An 18,575-nucleotide genomic window follows, 5' to 3' on the forward strand; every position below is an offset into this window, starting at 1 on the left:
TAGTATGTCTATTGATTCAAAAAAATCTTTGTTCAAAGAATAATAATAATTTCTTTATACCACCACAGATGATAAAATACTACTACACTAGTAAATATATTCTTATTTAGTATTTTATTTATTTAGGTAACAAACATCTTATTACAGTATAATTATGAGTTATTATAAGTTTTACATAAATTGTAAAGCCAATTATATTGTTTCGAACAACGTTATACTTGTAGTAATATAAATTATTAAAATACTTATTAAAAAACTGAGCTAAATTTTTCATAAAAAATAACTTTATATTTTTTGCACGAACATTATAAGTTCTTTATGTTGTAAGAAGTTTTAGTTTAGTTTTTACGTTTCAAATATATTACCTTATGAAAATGAATATAAATTATAAAAATAGTTACATCGAAAAATTTATATAGATCTAACGCCTATTTAATACCAAGAACAAAACAATGAAACATCTGGTTCTACAAAGGCGCTACGGATGTCGTCAAACAACTAAGTCCTGCTTTAAACTTTGGCGTAGAGTACAAGCGTGCGGTCGAGTTATTGTCGTTGCAGTAGCAATATCTTACTTTCTACTAATAAGAGAAATGCGAAGTTGTTCGGTTGATATTTAGGTGTAGCAGCGAAATAGTTTTGAATGAAATTTGATATATAACAGTTATATCATATAATAAGTTTACATATTATTATTAACGAGAAATAGGCAGCAGCGTTCCTCTTAAAACATCTTTAAAATCCTAACGCGGTCGCCAACCTGTCAAGAGTGGCAACTACATGCAAAACTACCCTTATGGGGAAGGCTTATGTCCAGCAGTGGACAATTAACGGCTGAAATAATAATAATAAATTAACGAGAAAAGCCACGATATACGACATGTATTAAAATGTCAAATTATATTTATTTATCAAAGATTGTAAAAATATTTGAATTTTTATTAAATATTCGTTACTTTATTATTTGATTATGATTTATTGGTACATAGAATTGATCAGAAGATTGCGTTTTAATCACGGTGAGGTTATGACTTCACAGACTGGCCTGTACCACTCAATGCTTATAGGAATATATAAAAAGAAACAAACCCCTTGAAATACATACGAGTAATATGCTGAATATTTTATCTGCCAATATGGTTAAACTTATTACTGGAATGAATTATCGAGTGATCGGATTATGTCTGCCTCGCGTAACGCAGAGGCCGCATACTCAGGATATCTGTACATATAGTATTAAAATATATTTGGAAATTGGCTACAAATTATAACTTATATAAACACAGAATATATTTTATTCTAATTCGTTTACTATATTTTGATGGACAAAAGTTTTTTTTAATACCACTGAGGTGGCAAACAAGCATACGGCCCACCTGATGGTAAGCGGTTACCGTAGCCTATGAACGCCTGCAATACCAGAGATATTACACGCGCGTTGCCGACCCTGAAGAAACGTCTTTACCCCCCTTTTGAGAACCCCATGCTCTAGTCTCTTGGAACAACCTCGGCAGGGAGCTCATTCCATAACCTGAATGTTCGTGGGAGAAAACATCTCTGAAACCGCGTTGTACGCGACTATTTAGGCTGTAAGGTATGAGGGTGAACTCCCTGTCGATGGCGAACCGTACAATGATAGAAAATGGCCGTAGACATCATATTGGACAAAAGTATATACCTGTTGCTTTGTAAAAATAATGAATTCTATTGTGTACGCACCAATAAACGGTAAGATGTCTCGTAATTACCCTACAGGGTAAATATTGTGTGTTTATTCTTTATATACATTCAAGCAGTATCTCGCGACTTTACCCGCGTGCAATCAGTACATGAAGTATTTTTTGTGTTAATTTAAAATATCCTACTAAACTTAATTCAAAGCCATTTAGTATTTAGTAGTTTTTGCGTGAAAGAGTAAGAAACATCTATTAATAGGATATTGTTTCACAACACGGAGTTTTTTGTTCCGTAAAGAAAATTGGTTGATATACTCAAAAAAAAAAATTAAAACCAACACAAGAGTAAACTCTATCGAGTTCAAAAAGTTTTTTTTATACAACTTAAAATGAAAAACACATTGACGGCCCACCAGATGAAAAGTGGTAACCGTCGCCTATAGACATGAACAGTCATAACAGAGTATACTGTTTCACCCATGACACCTCCCATGCTTTACCAAGAGGAAGTTGCGGTGTAAGAAAAGCTAAAGTCGGTTCAAAATTTGTGATGTAATGGAAAAAATTCAGACGAATAGAAAATTTCTTTGTTTTGAAATTCGCTTCAAATTGTCTATCATCTGGTCCGCGGTAAAGTATTTCTATAAAGATTTAAAACTTACTTGTTACTCATCCAGTAGTATATGAGTGGATTGAACATCGAATTCGCCATGGCTAGCCAGTAGAAGGCTAGGTACATGTGTTGAGCCAACGGTCCCGAAGTTAGCGAATGATGGTGGTATGCCAACACGAAGAACGCATGGTAAGGAAGCCAGCACAACGCAAACACCATCACGACTAGGACGAACATTCTAACAACCTGAGAAAGAAAATGATTATTACACACACAGATAAACAAAATTTATTCCTATTCAAACAAATTGTCTAGGTAATAAATATTTACGAATATCCTTATCCTTACTATCTATTTGTGCTATTAGTAAATATTATGACGGAAAAGTGAGTTTGTTTATTTGTCTTGGTACAGTCAATAGGCATATTATAATTTGATATACACGTAGTGTGTATTTGGTATAGAGAAACACATAGGCAATTCTTTGTCCCAATTAATTGATTTATGCCCGGGTCATGCGGATAAATCGCGGCCAGTAGGTGTAATTTACGTCTGTTTGTCTAAATAACCGTACTCCAAACGGATCAACCCGAGAGCAACGAAATTAATAAATACTGTTAAATTTCTTGCATTTAGCAGTCTATTAAAAATTGTAGATATGGAGAATACTAGCAGTTTCCTATACTTTACCAGTGTGAAGCAGTATTATTTATTTATTTATTATTTTTGAGAGAAGCTTACAGCTATAATACGAGTAACTTAATAATTTAATACATATACCAACCATAAGCTAATTTAAAGCTATCATATTAACGAAAAATGAATTAGTTACAGTCTAGATGACAAAATAAAGATCATTAAAATCACTGAATGAATAATTTGCAATGGTTAAATTTGCTACATATCTAGTTTAAATTAATACCGATAGCTATAGATAGACGAATAGAACTATCCAAAAGAGAACCCTTAAAATCTAATAATTGCAGGTAGGGACACATTTAGTCAAATATTGACATTGCAAACGCGTTTCTTAATTAAGAAACTTATTACTTTGTACTTTTTAGAGTTCCGTACTTCAATCCTTATAGAATTACTTTGTTTATCATGTTTCAATACCTTTTTTATAAGATACTTAAAGTTTATAATCTGAAATATTAGATGAGTTACTTAAGTTTCTAACTCAATTTTATAAAAAGTTATAGGTATCAAACATGTAAATTCCTAAAAACTGGCACCTTATCTACTTTCGTTTATACGTCTTAAAATTAAACATGTAAGAAGATCTCATGAAACAGAGTTTCTTAAAGTGGAGTCCACAGACCTCTTAGGGATCCATAGCATCTATATCAGGGATGCGCAGTATGTCAATGAAGTTTAAAAATATTTATTAGGAAATTGTGTAGTAAACTCGACGTCATGCATCGTTGTCGTTAGGCAGCGAATTCAATAGATTGCATATTATACTGTAATGAAACTATCAATATTTTTTATTAATATAAAAAAGCCTTTTTTTCTTTTCCTTTTTAGGGTCTGACTAAAATATTTTTTGACAGGGGTCGGAGGAATCATTTAAATTGTGAAAGTAGTCCGTGACTGCAAAAAGTTTAAGAAACTCTATTATAAAGTAACCAAATGAAATATGTTTATTTTTTATTTTATTAGCGATTTTTTATCAGTTTGTAACATATATGGAAACCTCAATCTAAATTATTAATTTTTTTCTTAATCTAAAGTTCTTTTTGAAATAAAAAGTGTCATTACACTTTTTTATCCCAAGAATATACGTACGGTGTGTAAGGTGGATTAATGAAATAAAACCCACTTTAATCCATGGCAATAATAAGCTATCCTATAGATAAAGACCCATTGCTGTTGTTGCAGGCAAGCAATGAGACATTATGGTAACCATGGTAATAGTTGGAAAATTAATAATATTTTTATGCCGTTTGACATTTTTCTGTCTTTATTTTTACTTCACACTTTGGAATTCATTCAAAACACTTCGGAAACTTATTAAAAGAGTTACTGCATATTCAAAATTTTAGTCATGTGAAAACATTAATGGAAAATATAAGATATATTTCAGTGTCAGATATTGTTGGAGAAATACGTCGCAAATACTTAAATCTATATGAAAATCTACATATTGTAATGTTAAAAAAAACTAGCAAACATCTATTTAAGTGCAATACTGTTTTGCCCATCGTCTAAATTCTCTTTGTAAATAGGTGTGCTTATACTCGTATATGAAGGAACTTTGAATCGAAATTTAGCCTAAGTTCAAACAGGCTCCTGTGAGTTTACTTAGGGTAAAAAGTTAGCACATAAAATACAAGCCATTGCGACATCTATTTAATCCATGTCTGTAATTTCGATAGTATTGTAATGAGATAACCAGATTGAAAAATATAAATTTGGTTTGCTCAAGAATAAAAATCAGAAAAAAAAAGTAAAATGTTGCTACCTGATATGTTACTGAGGCATTTATTTGCCATTGCGGCGAAAAGAGAACTAAAGACATAATAAATAATTTCATTTCTTGTCATATTTTTACCGCAATAGCAGGATATGGCCTAATTAGCAAGATAAGTAGGCCACTTCCTGTATTGGCGGTTTATCTACATAAATAGCTGTAAGCTTTAAATTTTAAGTCTAGATGAGACAATAGAGTTAAGTTTTATAACGATATGCTACAAAGTTAACGTAGTGCATAAAATATTTTAAGATTTACGTAGTTATGTCTACATATATTTTTAATAGGTAATATATAATTTAATACATAATTAATAGGTTTACAATTATACCAATATATTTATTTATAAGTCACATTTCATTAATTACATCGTGACCATATCTTTTGTAACAGAGACAAAATATTGGTACACTAATCGTAATAAAAACCTGTATGAGCGGTATTGGGGAGTATCATGAGCTAAACAGTATTCTCTGTTATTTCCATGGTACTTGCTCATATCTATAGGTGACGGTTACCATTTTCCATCAGGAGAGCCGTCAGCTTGTTTGCCATTCTAAGTTAAATAAAAAATGTATATTCTCTAACTTAGCTAATTATTAAATATTTCACCCTTTCTTTCCTTTGCCTTGAATATCATAAGAGGTGACTAAGGGAACATAATGGTCGAGCAATAGGCAGTAGAGGTAGTAGTGTCCCTAAACATCACCAAAATCTAACTGTGGCAACTAGTGACAAACCCGTTAATAACGGCAGGCCATATTCAGCAATGTACAGTTAACGGCTGATATGACAATAAAAAGTTGTACATTAAGACATGTACAGTCAACATGAATATTAAACCTATAGGCAGAAACTCGTAAAGCCTGTCATTGTAATAAAATTCCAATGAAAACAAAATGTGGGCAACACTATGATTTATACATGATTTAGTTTATGGATTGTAATAAAAATTTCTTGGTTAGTACGTTTGCGCGTAGCAGGTTGCTGGACAATAAAATTCTGATAAAAATAATATTATTTCCATTATGAAGTAACGTAATATAATATTAATTCAGCACTACATTCCTAATATTAAATGGAAATAAAAAACATCACTGGAAGAGTCTACATAAACAGCAAAGTTTATTGTTGTATTTAAATAAAATAAAATTGTTAGTTACGCGAATATACGATAGGTATACCTATTTGTTTTTAAAAATGTTTTTGGGATATTTGTTTTACAGACATGATAATAAATATTACTGGAAATATTACACAGTATCATCTAGTTCCAAAGTAGGCAGATTAGCAACCGCAGTTAAGCTTTGGAGTTGTTTTAAGAGGGACGCTGCTGCCCATCCCTCGCCCTCCCTTAGTCGTCTCTTATGACACCCACGGAAATGAAGGAAATGGTGGCCTATTCTATGCCGGAATCACACGTCAATATGTGAATAGACCCAGGCTAATACATGAATATAAATGTTTTTATTGTAAGGGGATCAAACCCTCGAGATGTGACAGTATATTAAGCCATTAGAGCACCAAGATTATTAAATGATAATTGTGATAAACGAGTAATATAACTTATATCTTCAAGACAAATTTTGAGAATGCAGAATACTCGGAACAATACTAATATCAGACAGATTGATATTAAATACCTTCAAAAGCATTTCTCTCAAAGGCGACTTTGTTTTGTCTTTGATATTGCCTTGTACGTGATTACAGCCAAATTGCAAATTGATTTTGTTTATAATTTAGCACAGATGTTATACAAATAATACCTTTTATATTCGTAATATAAACGATTTGTGTGGACTAGGTAATTAACGCTTTTATGCATTTTTGATTGAATGCTTCCACTCTGGAAATTACGATCTCAGCAATGAACTTAGTGGATGAAAGTAGAAGCGGGTAATGGCAAATTGTATTTACGAAGCGAAATTATCTCAAACTACGCTAAAGTTTAGCATCAGACTTAATGTACGTGGCAAAGCGATATTGGTTAAGTCATTTGGGGAAAAAATAAAGGGACCTTAGAAAGTGGCCCTTCTGGCTATTTCGCTGGTGTCTTAGCCAAATTGGCTTTTGTAGTCTATTATTAAAACTATGGCGCAAAACTTTATTACTAAAAATATTTGTAACTTTTAACATTTTTAATTATCTTCGATATACGTATATATTTTTTTTTTATTTAGAATATTTAGCCCCGCTTGATATGACTCATCACTGAAATAATTATAACACAAAAAGTTATAAATATTTTTGTATTAAATTAATGTATACCTACGCATATTATTGAGAATTTATCTTACTAGTAATTGACTAGTTTAAAAAAAATACTAATTTTTTTGCCAAGTTTTAGTGTTTTAAGACAATTGAATACTTAGATGTAACACTTGACACCAATTTTAACTTTAAAGCGCATGCCGAAAATTTAACTACGCGTAATAGAAAGTTAATATACATTTTTGAGCAACTATTATATTACGAGTATATTGCTAATTCCAAAATCATTAAAATGGCCCTATGACAGTCAATTTTAACTTACTGTATCACTCCTTGGGGTGGTACTACTAAGTTCAGTTTTATTAGTCTTAAAAGAGCCCAAAGAACCATACAAAGTATCTACCTTCGAGCCATTTTGATACTCTACGCACGATCTTTACAAGTCATGCCAAGTTCTTACAGTGCGCCAATTATTTATCCTAGCTACAATATTAAAGCAACATTCACTTTTGACTTACCATCCTGACCTAATTACCTGACCTAATACGACGTTTGCTTAAATAATCTACAATTTTATTTTTAGATTTACTTAAAAATATCAATCTTTGCCTTCAATAAATATATGTGTAAAAAAACTGTTACAGAATAGCTTCAGCAGCTTAACTATGATGAAATTGAAATATTAATGGATACTACCTCTCTTTTTGTCACAGTGTCCATATTTACCTTAACTTTGCTCAATAATGTATATCCAGTTGTGACTGATTGTTATTGAAACATTTAAATAGCATATATGTGTGAATACATGTTTTCATGTGTATGTATTTTATTTGTATCTACTACGCCTAACAACTTTTATGTTCTCCATGTATGTATTACTATAAATTGTTTCATACCACGGAGGGGTCCTGGTGACTTGTTATACGGGTTCTTCGGATACCCAGTTCAGCTATCAGTTCAGATACCAATTCTACCCAACTTTGATGTATCTTTGTACTCAAAAAAGTTGTGAGATAAATAAATAAACATTATTATTAATATTATTATATAATATGAAATCATTAGGGTCCTGGGTCCTTGAATATAATGTATGTCCTTGTTTAAAATTGACATATGTTATATATACTGTTTAAGGTAGTTCAAATTCGATCTATACAAACCGTTTTGGATTCTAAATGCTATACAGAACATTAATATTGAAATGTCTATCAATTAATCGTTAATGCAACTTCAAATTTATCGGTTACCACTTCTTTTAAAAGAAGGAAATCGTCCTGGAGTCGTCATTTACAGGGTAAAATCGAAATCATTAGTCTTTTGTAAAATTTACATTCTGCTCATGCTAAAGAATGCAGAAGGACAAAATGTGACTGTAAATATTCATATAATCTCTCTGTGTATATTATCCAAAGATTTTAGAATTATATCGATAACAAAAATTTGTGAAATCAATTACAACAAATTTTTGTCTCCTTTACCTTTTGTTTTACAATTTTTATTTCACGACATTTATGTGTTTCTAATACAAGTACATTCTAAGCACAGGTAGATTCTTAACTTTATGTACAGTAGTAGAATATTGGGTTGACAGGACTAGCAGAGTAAATTCACTGAACTGAATAATATTGCGACGATACAGAATAAATATTTTAATCTGGACTATCATAAAACATGTACTGGAGCGTAAATACCCATTGTAAATACAGAGGATTTGTAAAATAATTTATATTGAGAATATCATATTTAACAAAAAGATTACAATTTACGCTTCAATATCGGTTTATCACCATTCCATGGGGATGTTTGATGATGATATGACCCTTGTATGGTGGTTTGTTTATCTTGTGCCTAATGTGAAAGGTGTATTACATTTTTGATATATACATTCTGTAATGTTGTCTTTATAATTATCTAAAAGTAAAAAAGTTTTACACCATGAAAATTAACAACAACTAGATTAATTAAATCTCATAGTTTGAAAACAAAATATCAAAATTGATTCGCAGTGAGTAAAGATATAAATAAAACTAAAACAAATGAATAGAAAATACTTTTTAAAGTCGCGTAAATTAACTTTCGTATTAGGTTGCATGTTACAGCATTGCTCAAAATCTGGTATTAACAAACAGTAAAGGAAATGTTGTCTTACTTCACTCGTATATTACATGAAGATGAATTGGCGACTATAAATGACTAGCTTTTTATAAGAAAAAATGTTTGGTATAGATAGATAAATTCTCTTTATTGTTTCCTCCAAATGATTACAATAGTAAACTACATGTAATAAGTACAAACAATATCAAGAAAATATTAAATATTTATTAATAAGTATTTATAATGAAATTAAAGTTTAAAATTGTCGACTTTATGATAATTATATTTGCCTCAGTTAAAGTTATAAATCTATTTTAGTAATATTATTATAACCTTTGTACAAAAGTCGATTGCTTGGGTACCTCTGCCCCATTCGTGTTTCAACCGTGAAGCAGTTGTGTTTGCACGGCTGTGTTTCGGTTTGAAAGGTGGGATATGGCAGTGAATTTACAGGGTACAGAGGAATAACACCTGAGTCCTCAGGAATGGCAATGCATGGGAGGTATCATGGACGAAACAGTATACTCTGTTATGTCCGTGGTACTGCTCATGTCTATAGGCGACAGTCACCACTTTCCATCAGGTAGACCATCTGCTTGTTTGCCATTCTAAGTTGTATAAAAAAAATATATATACCATATATAATATTATAATTTAGTACCTTTCGTTATATAATCTCATAGAAGTAATTCAATTTTTAAGCAGAGTTCAAAAGAATGTATATTTTTTATGTATGCTACGCCATTTATTTATTAATAGCCAATTTTACTTTCAGTCTTGTAATAATCTTACTTTTTATGGCTTTTATTAAATATTAAAATTTCACTGAAGTATATAAAACTACAAAGTTGTAAATTTATTGCCATGGTAACCATAAACTAATTTAACTACCTGACCTGTACCAGTAACAATGAATAGATAGATAGATAGATAGATAGTTGTTTAATTAATGTTTTAACTAATAAACCATTTTAGGTTTGTTTAAATAGGAAGGGTCGTCGGATATATTGACTTCACAATTCTCAAATTGCGTTTTGTAGTTTACTGTTCTCCAAACATATCTAAACCCCATTGTCTTTACTCATTGAAATAGTGTAATATAATTTTCTTTAAAATTTATACAATATTATTTCTTGTAATAACACAATTTTAATTTTTCTTTATAAAAAAATTACAACTAGAAGAGCTCAAGTCAAAATTAATAGTCATTGCATTTTTATATTTTATCACAGCAGGTATGTAATATTTGGCATAAAAAATCAATGTATAACGAGGGTAATACCTTTACCCTGGCCAATTAATACGAGTAAATACAATAAATACCTGTCATGACAACAAAATTAGAGCTAGTAGTAACTAGTGGTAGTAATTTATCTTCGCCTATCTTTTGTGCTATTATAATTTAAAAAATAATAATATCTTTTAATTAGTACAATAAAAAATGCGATTATTTTCAGTGCTATGTATCTTTCATGAAATAAAATGAGTTTATTTGCATTAAATAGTTTTCAAATTATTAACATAGGTCACATAGTACTATGTTCGGCACCTGTTTAATTATCTAAGTGATGAAAGTATACAAATATTTCCATAACTTTTCTCATTTTATTTGTTATTACACAACGTTATATTTTTACACACCTTTCTCTTAGCTCTGACCACTTGCATCTGGTGGTGAGTGCATTCGCCGATCGCCCGCCCCCTCAGTGCCGCACTCATCCGAGCGTACGCCCACACCATCACCGACATGGGAACGACGTACGTCACAGCCAGGAATACGAGGTTGTAGCTGCAAAGAAGTAAATTCATTGAATAACTGTAACTGTGTACATTTTAACTAACTTTGTATTAATATATAAAGTATCTTATGTATTTAGTTAGGTATAACAACATATCCATTTACCAATTTTATTCAGATCCGTTCAACCATTATAGCATCATTTAGTAATGAAGATACAAACATACAATGAATTTACAAATTACTGTCAGCCAAGTTTGTGCCTGTGTCAAAGTCATTTATGATCGCGTGACCCAGGTGGTCTTTAAACTATTCGACTTCACTCCCGACAAAGATATACGTAATTCAATCTAGTTCCTCTTACAATTAAAATTATAATCCTAAATTTTTAATTATCTTATTTTGTAACACGAAAAGAAATTAAAAACCATAATAATTTATATATTTCTTTGACTAAAAGTTCTGTAACAAAAATATACTCATATATCAACAATTAGAATACATATACTCATGCCGTTACTAGAAAAATCGGAGTTTCATTAATAAAAAATAAACAAAAAAGTAAAACAGAAGTAATAAAATAGTTACTCAAAATTATACATACGAATACGGGATCAAATTAGTTTAGTATCTTAAACATAGTGGATGCAATTAGTCTATTACAAATGCTCTACAAAATGTTGTATAACGATTCTAAAAGAGCAACATAACTTGATAAATTGATCCAGCTATGACTTTATATAGAACCTACCCTTACACATTTTCCATAAGGCAGTAGTCGTGCCGACTGCCGTTACTTCCAATAAATAAAGTCTGAGTTTCAATTTTGGATCGTGTCAATTTAGGAAATGAACTTTTCTAAATAGAATCGAATCTGCGAAGTGATATTGATAGACTATTATTCTTATGGGTCGGGTTTTCCGGGATGTGCTTACATATGTGTATTATTTATTTAGTTTCTAATAGAATGAAGTACCCTAACTTGAGTAACGGGTAAGTATATAAACAATTGCCTACTTGTGTTTTAATTATTATTACTATTTATTTGGTCTCATTGACAGTCTTTCTATTTATTAAATATTAGTTAATTAAATTATTTATAAAATTATTTTGCTCAATATTTTGTACACCTGCATTTCAGAAGTAGGAAAGCTAATAAAATAGACAACTTTTAAGTGGCGTATCAAAATAAAATATATGTCAGTTAACACAAGCTTATGTTTTATCTGTCTGTCTATCTGTATTATTGTAAGTACATCAGGGAAAACTACATTCAGTTTAGTTCAGTAGTTTTGCATAATGTCGTAATAACTATATAGACAAACAGATAAATAGATAAACAAATTTCTAAAATTTATTATATCAGGCTTTTTGATAATATCTACTGATCTTATTAAGAACCCTCATAATTTTTTTTTCTTGAATATCTCTCATGTGCAAACATCGTCTACTTACAATTTTATTGTGTAAGTAAGATTCAAAATTACAAATAATTTTAGATGGAAATCACGATAGGTAATCATAAAATCACAATGTGTGTAAAGTTGCTAGGAATGTTTAGTTAAATATGAATTGGAAATTATCAAGAATTTTTATCAACCGTTAAAAACATATCTATACTCAGTATTACTAATGGAAATGCTAAATAAAACTTGAACGATATATATTTCCTTACTTGTTTATAGTTTTTAAACAAAGAATTTAATGTAAAGTTAGTATATTTATTATGTATCTAAGAATCTCTAATTGAATGGCTAAATCTAAACTTTATCAAAGATTCAACAGTAAAATATCGTCAGTACTATCATTTTATCTGTGTAAGGGACCTTCCTTACACAGTTTACGTCAATTAAAAAGATAAATGGATCCAGAATTGAGCCTTGAGGAATGCCCGTTTTTTACAATAGACTTTCTCAGACCTTCGGTAATTTATTTTCATCATTCACTTCAAATAAATGGTCAATAAAGAATATATTTTTGATAATACGTATTTTTATAAATAAATATGCATAATAATATGTTTAAATGATAACGATAAATTAATATATAGATAATTATATACAATAAGATTATTAAAATTAATATATACATAATTAAAAACTAGAATTTATATAATTTAACTTTTATAATAATGTTCTACAATTTCTTTACATCATAAATATGAAATATACCAGTGCATGAAAAATTATATTATGAATCAATAAGATATAGTTTTGCAGTCAAAATAATTTAAGTGATATAGAATATGACATACTTTCATATATGTATATTGAGAGTGACAATTATTTTTATCTACATATTTCCATGCAGGTATAGTCCAATATCGCTTTATGTTCGAGTAATGAATATTCATATTAAGATCAATGCAAATATAATAGTTGAATATTCCTAAACTACGCACATTGCCTAAAACTTTCCTTTGCACTGAGCTAAATGTATTTAAACTTCTGTACTAATTAATCGAGAATTTTGAACTAAACTACGTAGTAAAACATAAATAACAGGAATTAAGGTCAAACTTAACCACGAATATTTGATAGTAAGATACGATCTTGCAGCAAATCTATTATAAAGGTTTGTAATAACTATTCCATCAATATTGATATTGGTATTGACTGGTACTATGAATGATAGTCTTTATAATACATCCTCATATAGACTTTAGACAATAAGTACTATTGTCTAAAGTCTATATGAGTATAAGTACTAAATTTAAAAATAAAATAAAAAGTTATAACAAAAAATGGAGTTACAATGATATTATATGTAATCAGTTTCCTCTATAGAACTATCTATAATAAAAATATTTCGTAAAGGTGAAAAACAATCATAAATTGAGGTTGATGGATGCTTGCAACGTAAGATTGCATACCAGTGCATTAGCTAGACCAATTTCCTCTGAAACTTTACAGTGCACAATCATTTAGGAATACTTTATAAAAAGCATATAGGAAACATAAAAAAATATAGACTGATATAAACATAGGTGTACATTGCACATTAATTTTTCTATTAAGGGTTATAGCTCATAATTTCATAAATATAACAAACAGCGAGCTATCTGTAAGTTACATTACCTTCTATATTACCTTACCAATAGTCTGTTTTAGATGTTGGGTAGCTCCCATCAGGCCATCTTATGAAACATATTTCTCTTTCACCATTTATGTACCTATAACAAAGAAAAGAGCAAAATTTAGAATTTGTTTTAGGCTGCTGTTACACCGATTATGAATCTATACTTATAATAAATCTGTAGAGGTCAATTCTGTACATGACGATTCTACAGTAACTATCAGGGGGCATCAGTATCGATTAGTGATCGATACTGATGCCAAAAATGCAATCAGTAAAATTTTTGTCTGACTGTCTGTATGTTCGTTATAGAAACAAAAACTACTCGACGAATTTCAACGAAACTTGGTACAATTATTTTTCATACTCCTGGACAGATTATAGTATACTTTTTATCACGCTACGATCAATAGGAGCAGAGCAGTGAAGGGAAATGTTAAAAATGTCCACCCGTACGACGCCGGAACGGGCCGTAAGTATTTATATAAATGTGCAATTATCCAGTCACCATTTTTTTTTATCATCCTCATCTTTCAACCATGACATGACCTATTACTGAGTATAAGTTTCTCGTCATATAATTAGAAGACTTCGGAATTTTTAGAACATACAGAATTTTATTTGGAATTCTCCTTCTTCCTAAAATAAGTTCATTAGTCGCAATAGTAATCAATAGATGGTTAGTAAATATACTATCGATCGCTTTTAGAATTGACACATTTTCACGTTTAGAGTAGAAATTGTAGCAAAAATATCACAAAATAAAAGAATAATGTCAATATCATTCGTATATGGAACTGCGCACTATTGAATTTGACTTCAAAGTTGAAACGAAATTAGTAGAAACAATTTGTATTCGATTCGTTCACCCTGAAATAGAAACTGTAATCTATAAAGCTTTTGTTGTCTTTTGTATATTATGAATTCATTTTAGGATTAAAGGGTAGAAAGTGGAAGTTAAATTGTTAGTCTGATTATCACACTTCAATTAAATCTAGTGATTGAGTAAGAAACTTTTATACATTCAAATATTTTTACAAATTTTCACATTTAGAATAGAATATATAATTAAATAGTCTTTATTCAAATAAAATTTATTTCAAACTCTTTTAAATTGTATTTTTTTACTTTATAATCTATAAGTAGCATGTCTATCTAAAACTTATTTATTAAGCTAGCGATGCGTCAGTAAAAGTAAAGTAATATATACATAATTATGTTGGATTAATTTTTTTATTCCTCTGTATTTACAATAAGAGTGTATAGAAGACCATTATGGGTCTAGTATTCTAGTCTATAAATTAAAATTATAGTATTATTAAATAATCAATTTCAATTAGGCTTACATTTTCATTGCGTGTCTCAAGTTTACACAGTTTTGAAAAACTTTAACATTGTTGAATAATAACTATCGTAAGTCATACTGTATTGGAATTCGATCGCCGTGTGGTTCCGATATAGAATAGCCCACCCCTTACTTTTCCGAGGGTGTCGAAAGGTGACTAAGGGAACTCAATAGTCAAGGGATGGGCAGCAGCGTCCCTCACCAAAGCCTAACTGCGGCTGCCAACCCGGCTGCCAAGCGTAGTAATTATTGGCAAAACCCTCCTTATGGCAACGGCCTATATTTAGAAATGGAGAGTTAACAGTTAATACCGTAGTGACTAGTTTCAAATAGAATAAAACGTGAGTAAAGCCAACATAAATAATTACAACTTAGAATTTTTTATGTTTAAGTAGCAAAAACGTTTGAACTTTTAACAAGCTCATCCCAGGTGTTAATTAATATGAAAATCCTTTGCATTTAAACAAAGTTGTGAGGCGTCTCAGTTGTCAATTAAAGCAATTATACGTATTTACTTTTTTTTTTTATTTGATATTTATAAATAATCACTACAGTTTAATATAATATGATCATCATCATACCAGCAGTTAACTATCCACTTCTGAACATAAGCCTTCCCCATAAGGGGAGATTTGTTAGTAGTTGCCACGTTTGGCAGGCGGGTTGACAACCGCAATTAGAGTTTTAGAGATGTTTAGTCGCTTCTTACGACACCCATGGAAAAGAATATGATATTGTATATTAATTAAAAATCCATTTAAATAATACAATTAGTGAAACAAATAATCTCGAAAACGTGTAAGTTAAATATATCAACAGAACATTTTTACGTACAGCTACACATTTATGAGCTTCAACTTAATATAAAAGAAAATTTTAAATGAACCTTGAGTTCCAGAGGGCTGTCTTAATAATAGTAGATTTAATTATAGTTTAATTTTACAAGTTAAACGAAGGTCAACATCGAAAATTTAATTAGGTAGTAATAGAATATTAATTCAGAAGAAAGCCTTAAAAATACGCAAATATTTTCTCTATAAAGCTAATTTCAACTTGTGGTAAAATCAAGTGTCATATAATTTTCTAAAATCCCGTTGGAAGTATTTATAGAAATCATCTAGGGTGTTTTCATGTAATGAAATAATTTACGTAGGTAGCAGATGGAAAGTACCTACCGTATTCCACATATTCTAAATGAATTTAAAAGGAATTTATATCACGAATAGATGGATGGATCTCCTCGATTTAACCAAATAATAAAAAATTATGCATCATCACTTTGTATCTTTCTTTGAAGGGTACAATAAAGAGTTTTCATTCATTCACTTTTCACCTATCATATTATCATGGGTCGGTATAACATGTTTTCCTTTTAAATTGATATCTTTTAGTCATCATAACTCTATTCACTTTTTTTACCTCTACCATATTTTCTACAGTTCATCCTTTTATCCTGCTACACAAGTAACCATTTCTTTAGTCGTTCCTTCCCTTAAGATGTTCCGTTAACATATAAAATTTATCGCGGTGATAAATGTATGTTCCTCTACAGTTTATAACCAAGGATATATAGGATACCAATACTATAAATGTGAAAGTTTGTAAGGCTGTTTGGATGTTTATTACTCAATCACTCTGAAACACTTACTGAGCCAGGCCCAGGCCTTCCTTTTTTATTAATTCTTATGACATAGGTAAAAAGTAATTATTATAATACTTCATCATCATCGTGTCAGCCGTAACTATCTACTGCAAAGCATATTATAATACTTGCATTTAAGTATTATTTTGTTGTCTAATGCTGAATAAACTACTTGCAGTGATATTTCAGTTCAGAGATTTTTAAGAAAATAAATACATTTTTAAATGAGCGGCAACGCTTAGGCAATTACTCTGGTGTTCTTAATATCTATGGGCTGCGGTGATCACTGATCATCAAGTGATTCGTATGCTAATTTGCCACTTATTAAAAAAAAAAAAACATTATAAACGTATACTCACTGCTTTCTGTATGTATCGGAATACAGCAAATTGGGCAGAGCGAGTAATGCGCTTAAACACCAAACTGTGACTAGAGCCGCTCGAGCCACCTTCCGACTCAGCCTATGATGCAGCGGTTTCACTATCGCCACATACCTGTAAAATAAGATTTTTTTAAATACCTGTTATTCATAAACTAGCGATCCTTACTAATTATAAATATATAAGAGAGTTGGTTTATTTGTTTGTTACCACTTTGCGCCTTAATAACAAAATGTCACTAGATGTTGAGAGGATTAGCAATTTGAGATTTCTTTTGTCAGTCTAAAATTTTTATTGCGATAAAAACTATAAATTAAGCTATCTCTCTAAATTAGAGCAAGCAATAAATATATAATTTCATTAAAATCGGTTGACCAGTTTTGGAGATTAGAGTGAATGGACATCGTAATATGATTCTTGTTACAATTAATTCTCCTATTAGAGGACGTAGATGTAAGCATTATGTAAATATTATTGACTGCGGTACATCTTGCAGTCCTAAGCACACAATTGATACTTCATATATGTATCCATACCTATGTATTACCAAAATCAGTCGAGCGAATCGTTAATTATACCTTGATCCCTCCCTCATTGTATGAATTCTTGTAGAACGGTAAGTTCTTTGTTAACACTCGTATTATAAACAAGTACATTTTTACAAACAGCGACTTCAGTAATGAAATCAAACTGATGAAATACGAAATGTTTAGAACGGGAAATCGTGTATCTATAAGATGATTTACATGTTAATGAAATTCGTACACAAACCAATTTTTAATTCGCAAAGCCGCAAATGATAGTTTCAACTATCACAAAATAAATACTAGACTAACACAGGAGTAAACTGCCGATTGCAAAAAATAATTACAACAACTAACTATAACTATTTACCCATAACAATTTTTAATACTTTTTAACGCATGATTACATTTCTGTTTTTCCAAACATTAGCTGAGAGAGAATGCATTTAGCATTAGATCTATCTTTAGTAGTGAACTTCTTCGTAATGTCATCAATAAAGAATACATAAATAAGCAACATTTACCTCAAATTTAAAAAGGTTAAATTTGATAATGTAATCAAAATATCGCAGATAAAAAATTCAAACGAAACGAGAACGTCTCTTTTGGAAGTTGCGATTATTAAAAACTAAAAGATGACAAATATATTAAAATTTAATAACTAAATTAATTTTCTTACGTAATTTAATTAAGATAATTTTAACTGCTCGCAAGCAAATTCAAGGCCCCAGCTAGTTATAATAGTATAATTTGAAATAGATATAATTTGAAGTATATTTAATATTTTATAACATAATTGAGAAA

At 30.1% G+C, this 18,575-nt stretch overlaps 1 protein-coding gene across 4 annotated transcripts in view; it reads right to left on the reverse strand.

The window, feature by feature from the left end:
• The window catches only part of LOC113518951 (tachykinin-like peptides receptor 86C), an 81,655-nt gene that overhangs the window by 11,858 nt on the left and 51,222 nt on the right, over positions 1-18,575 (reverse strand). For all 4 annotated transcript variants that reach the window (XM_052892759.1, XM_031914547.2, XM_052892760.1 and 1 more), the window contains 4 exons: positions 17,227-17,361; positions 13,900-13,977; positions 10,709-10,856; positions 2,339-2,535 (listed from right to left, as the gene is read on the reverse strand). In XM_052892759.1, coding sequence (XP_052748719.1) covers positions 2,339-2,535; positions 10,709-10,856; positions 13,900-13,977; positions 17,227-17,361 — 558 coding nt within the window. The remainder of the gene's footprint in view (positions 1-2,338; positions 2,536-10,708; positions 10,857-13,899; positions 13,978-17,226; positions 17,362-18,575) is intronic.

The sequence above is a fragment of the Galleria mellonella genome, unplaced genomic scaffold, assembly GCF_026898425.1.
Source record: "Galleria mellonella isolate WM207_F2 unplaced genomic scaffold, CSIRO_AGI_GalMel_v1 utg165, whole genome shotgun sequence".
Classification (NCBI taxonomy): Eukaryota; Metazoa; Arthropoda; class Insecta; order Lepidoptera; family Pyralidae; genus Galleria; species Galleria mellonella.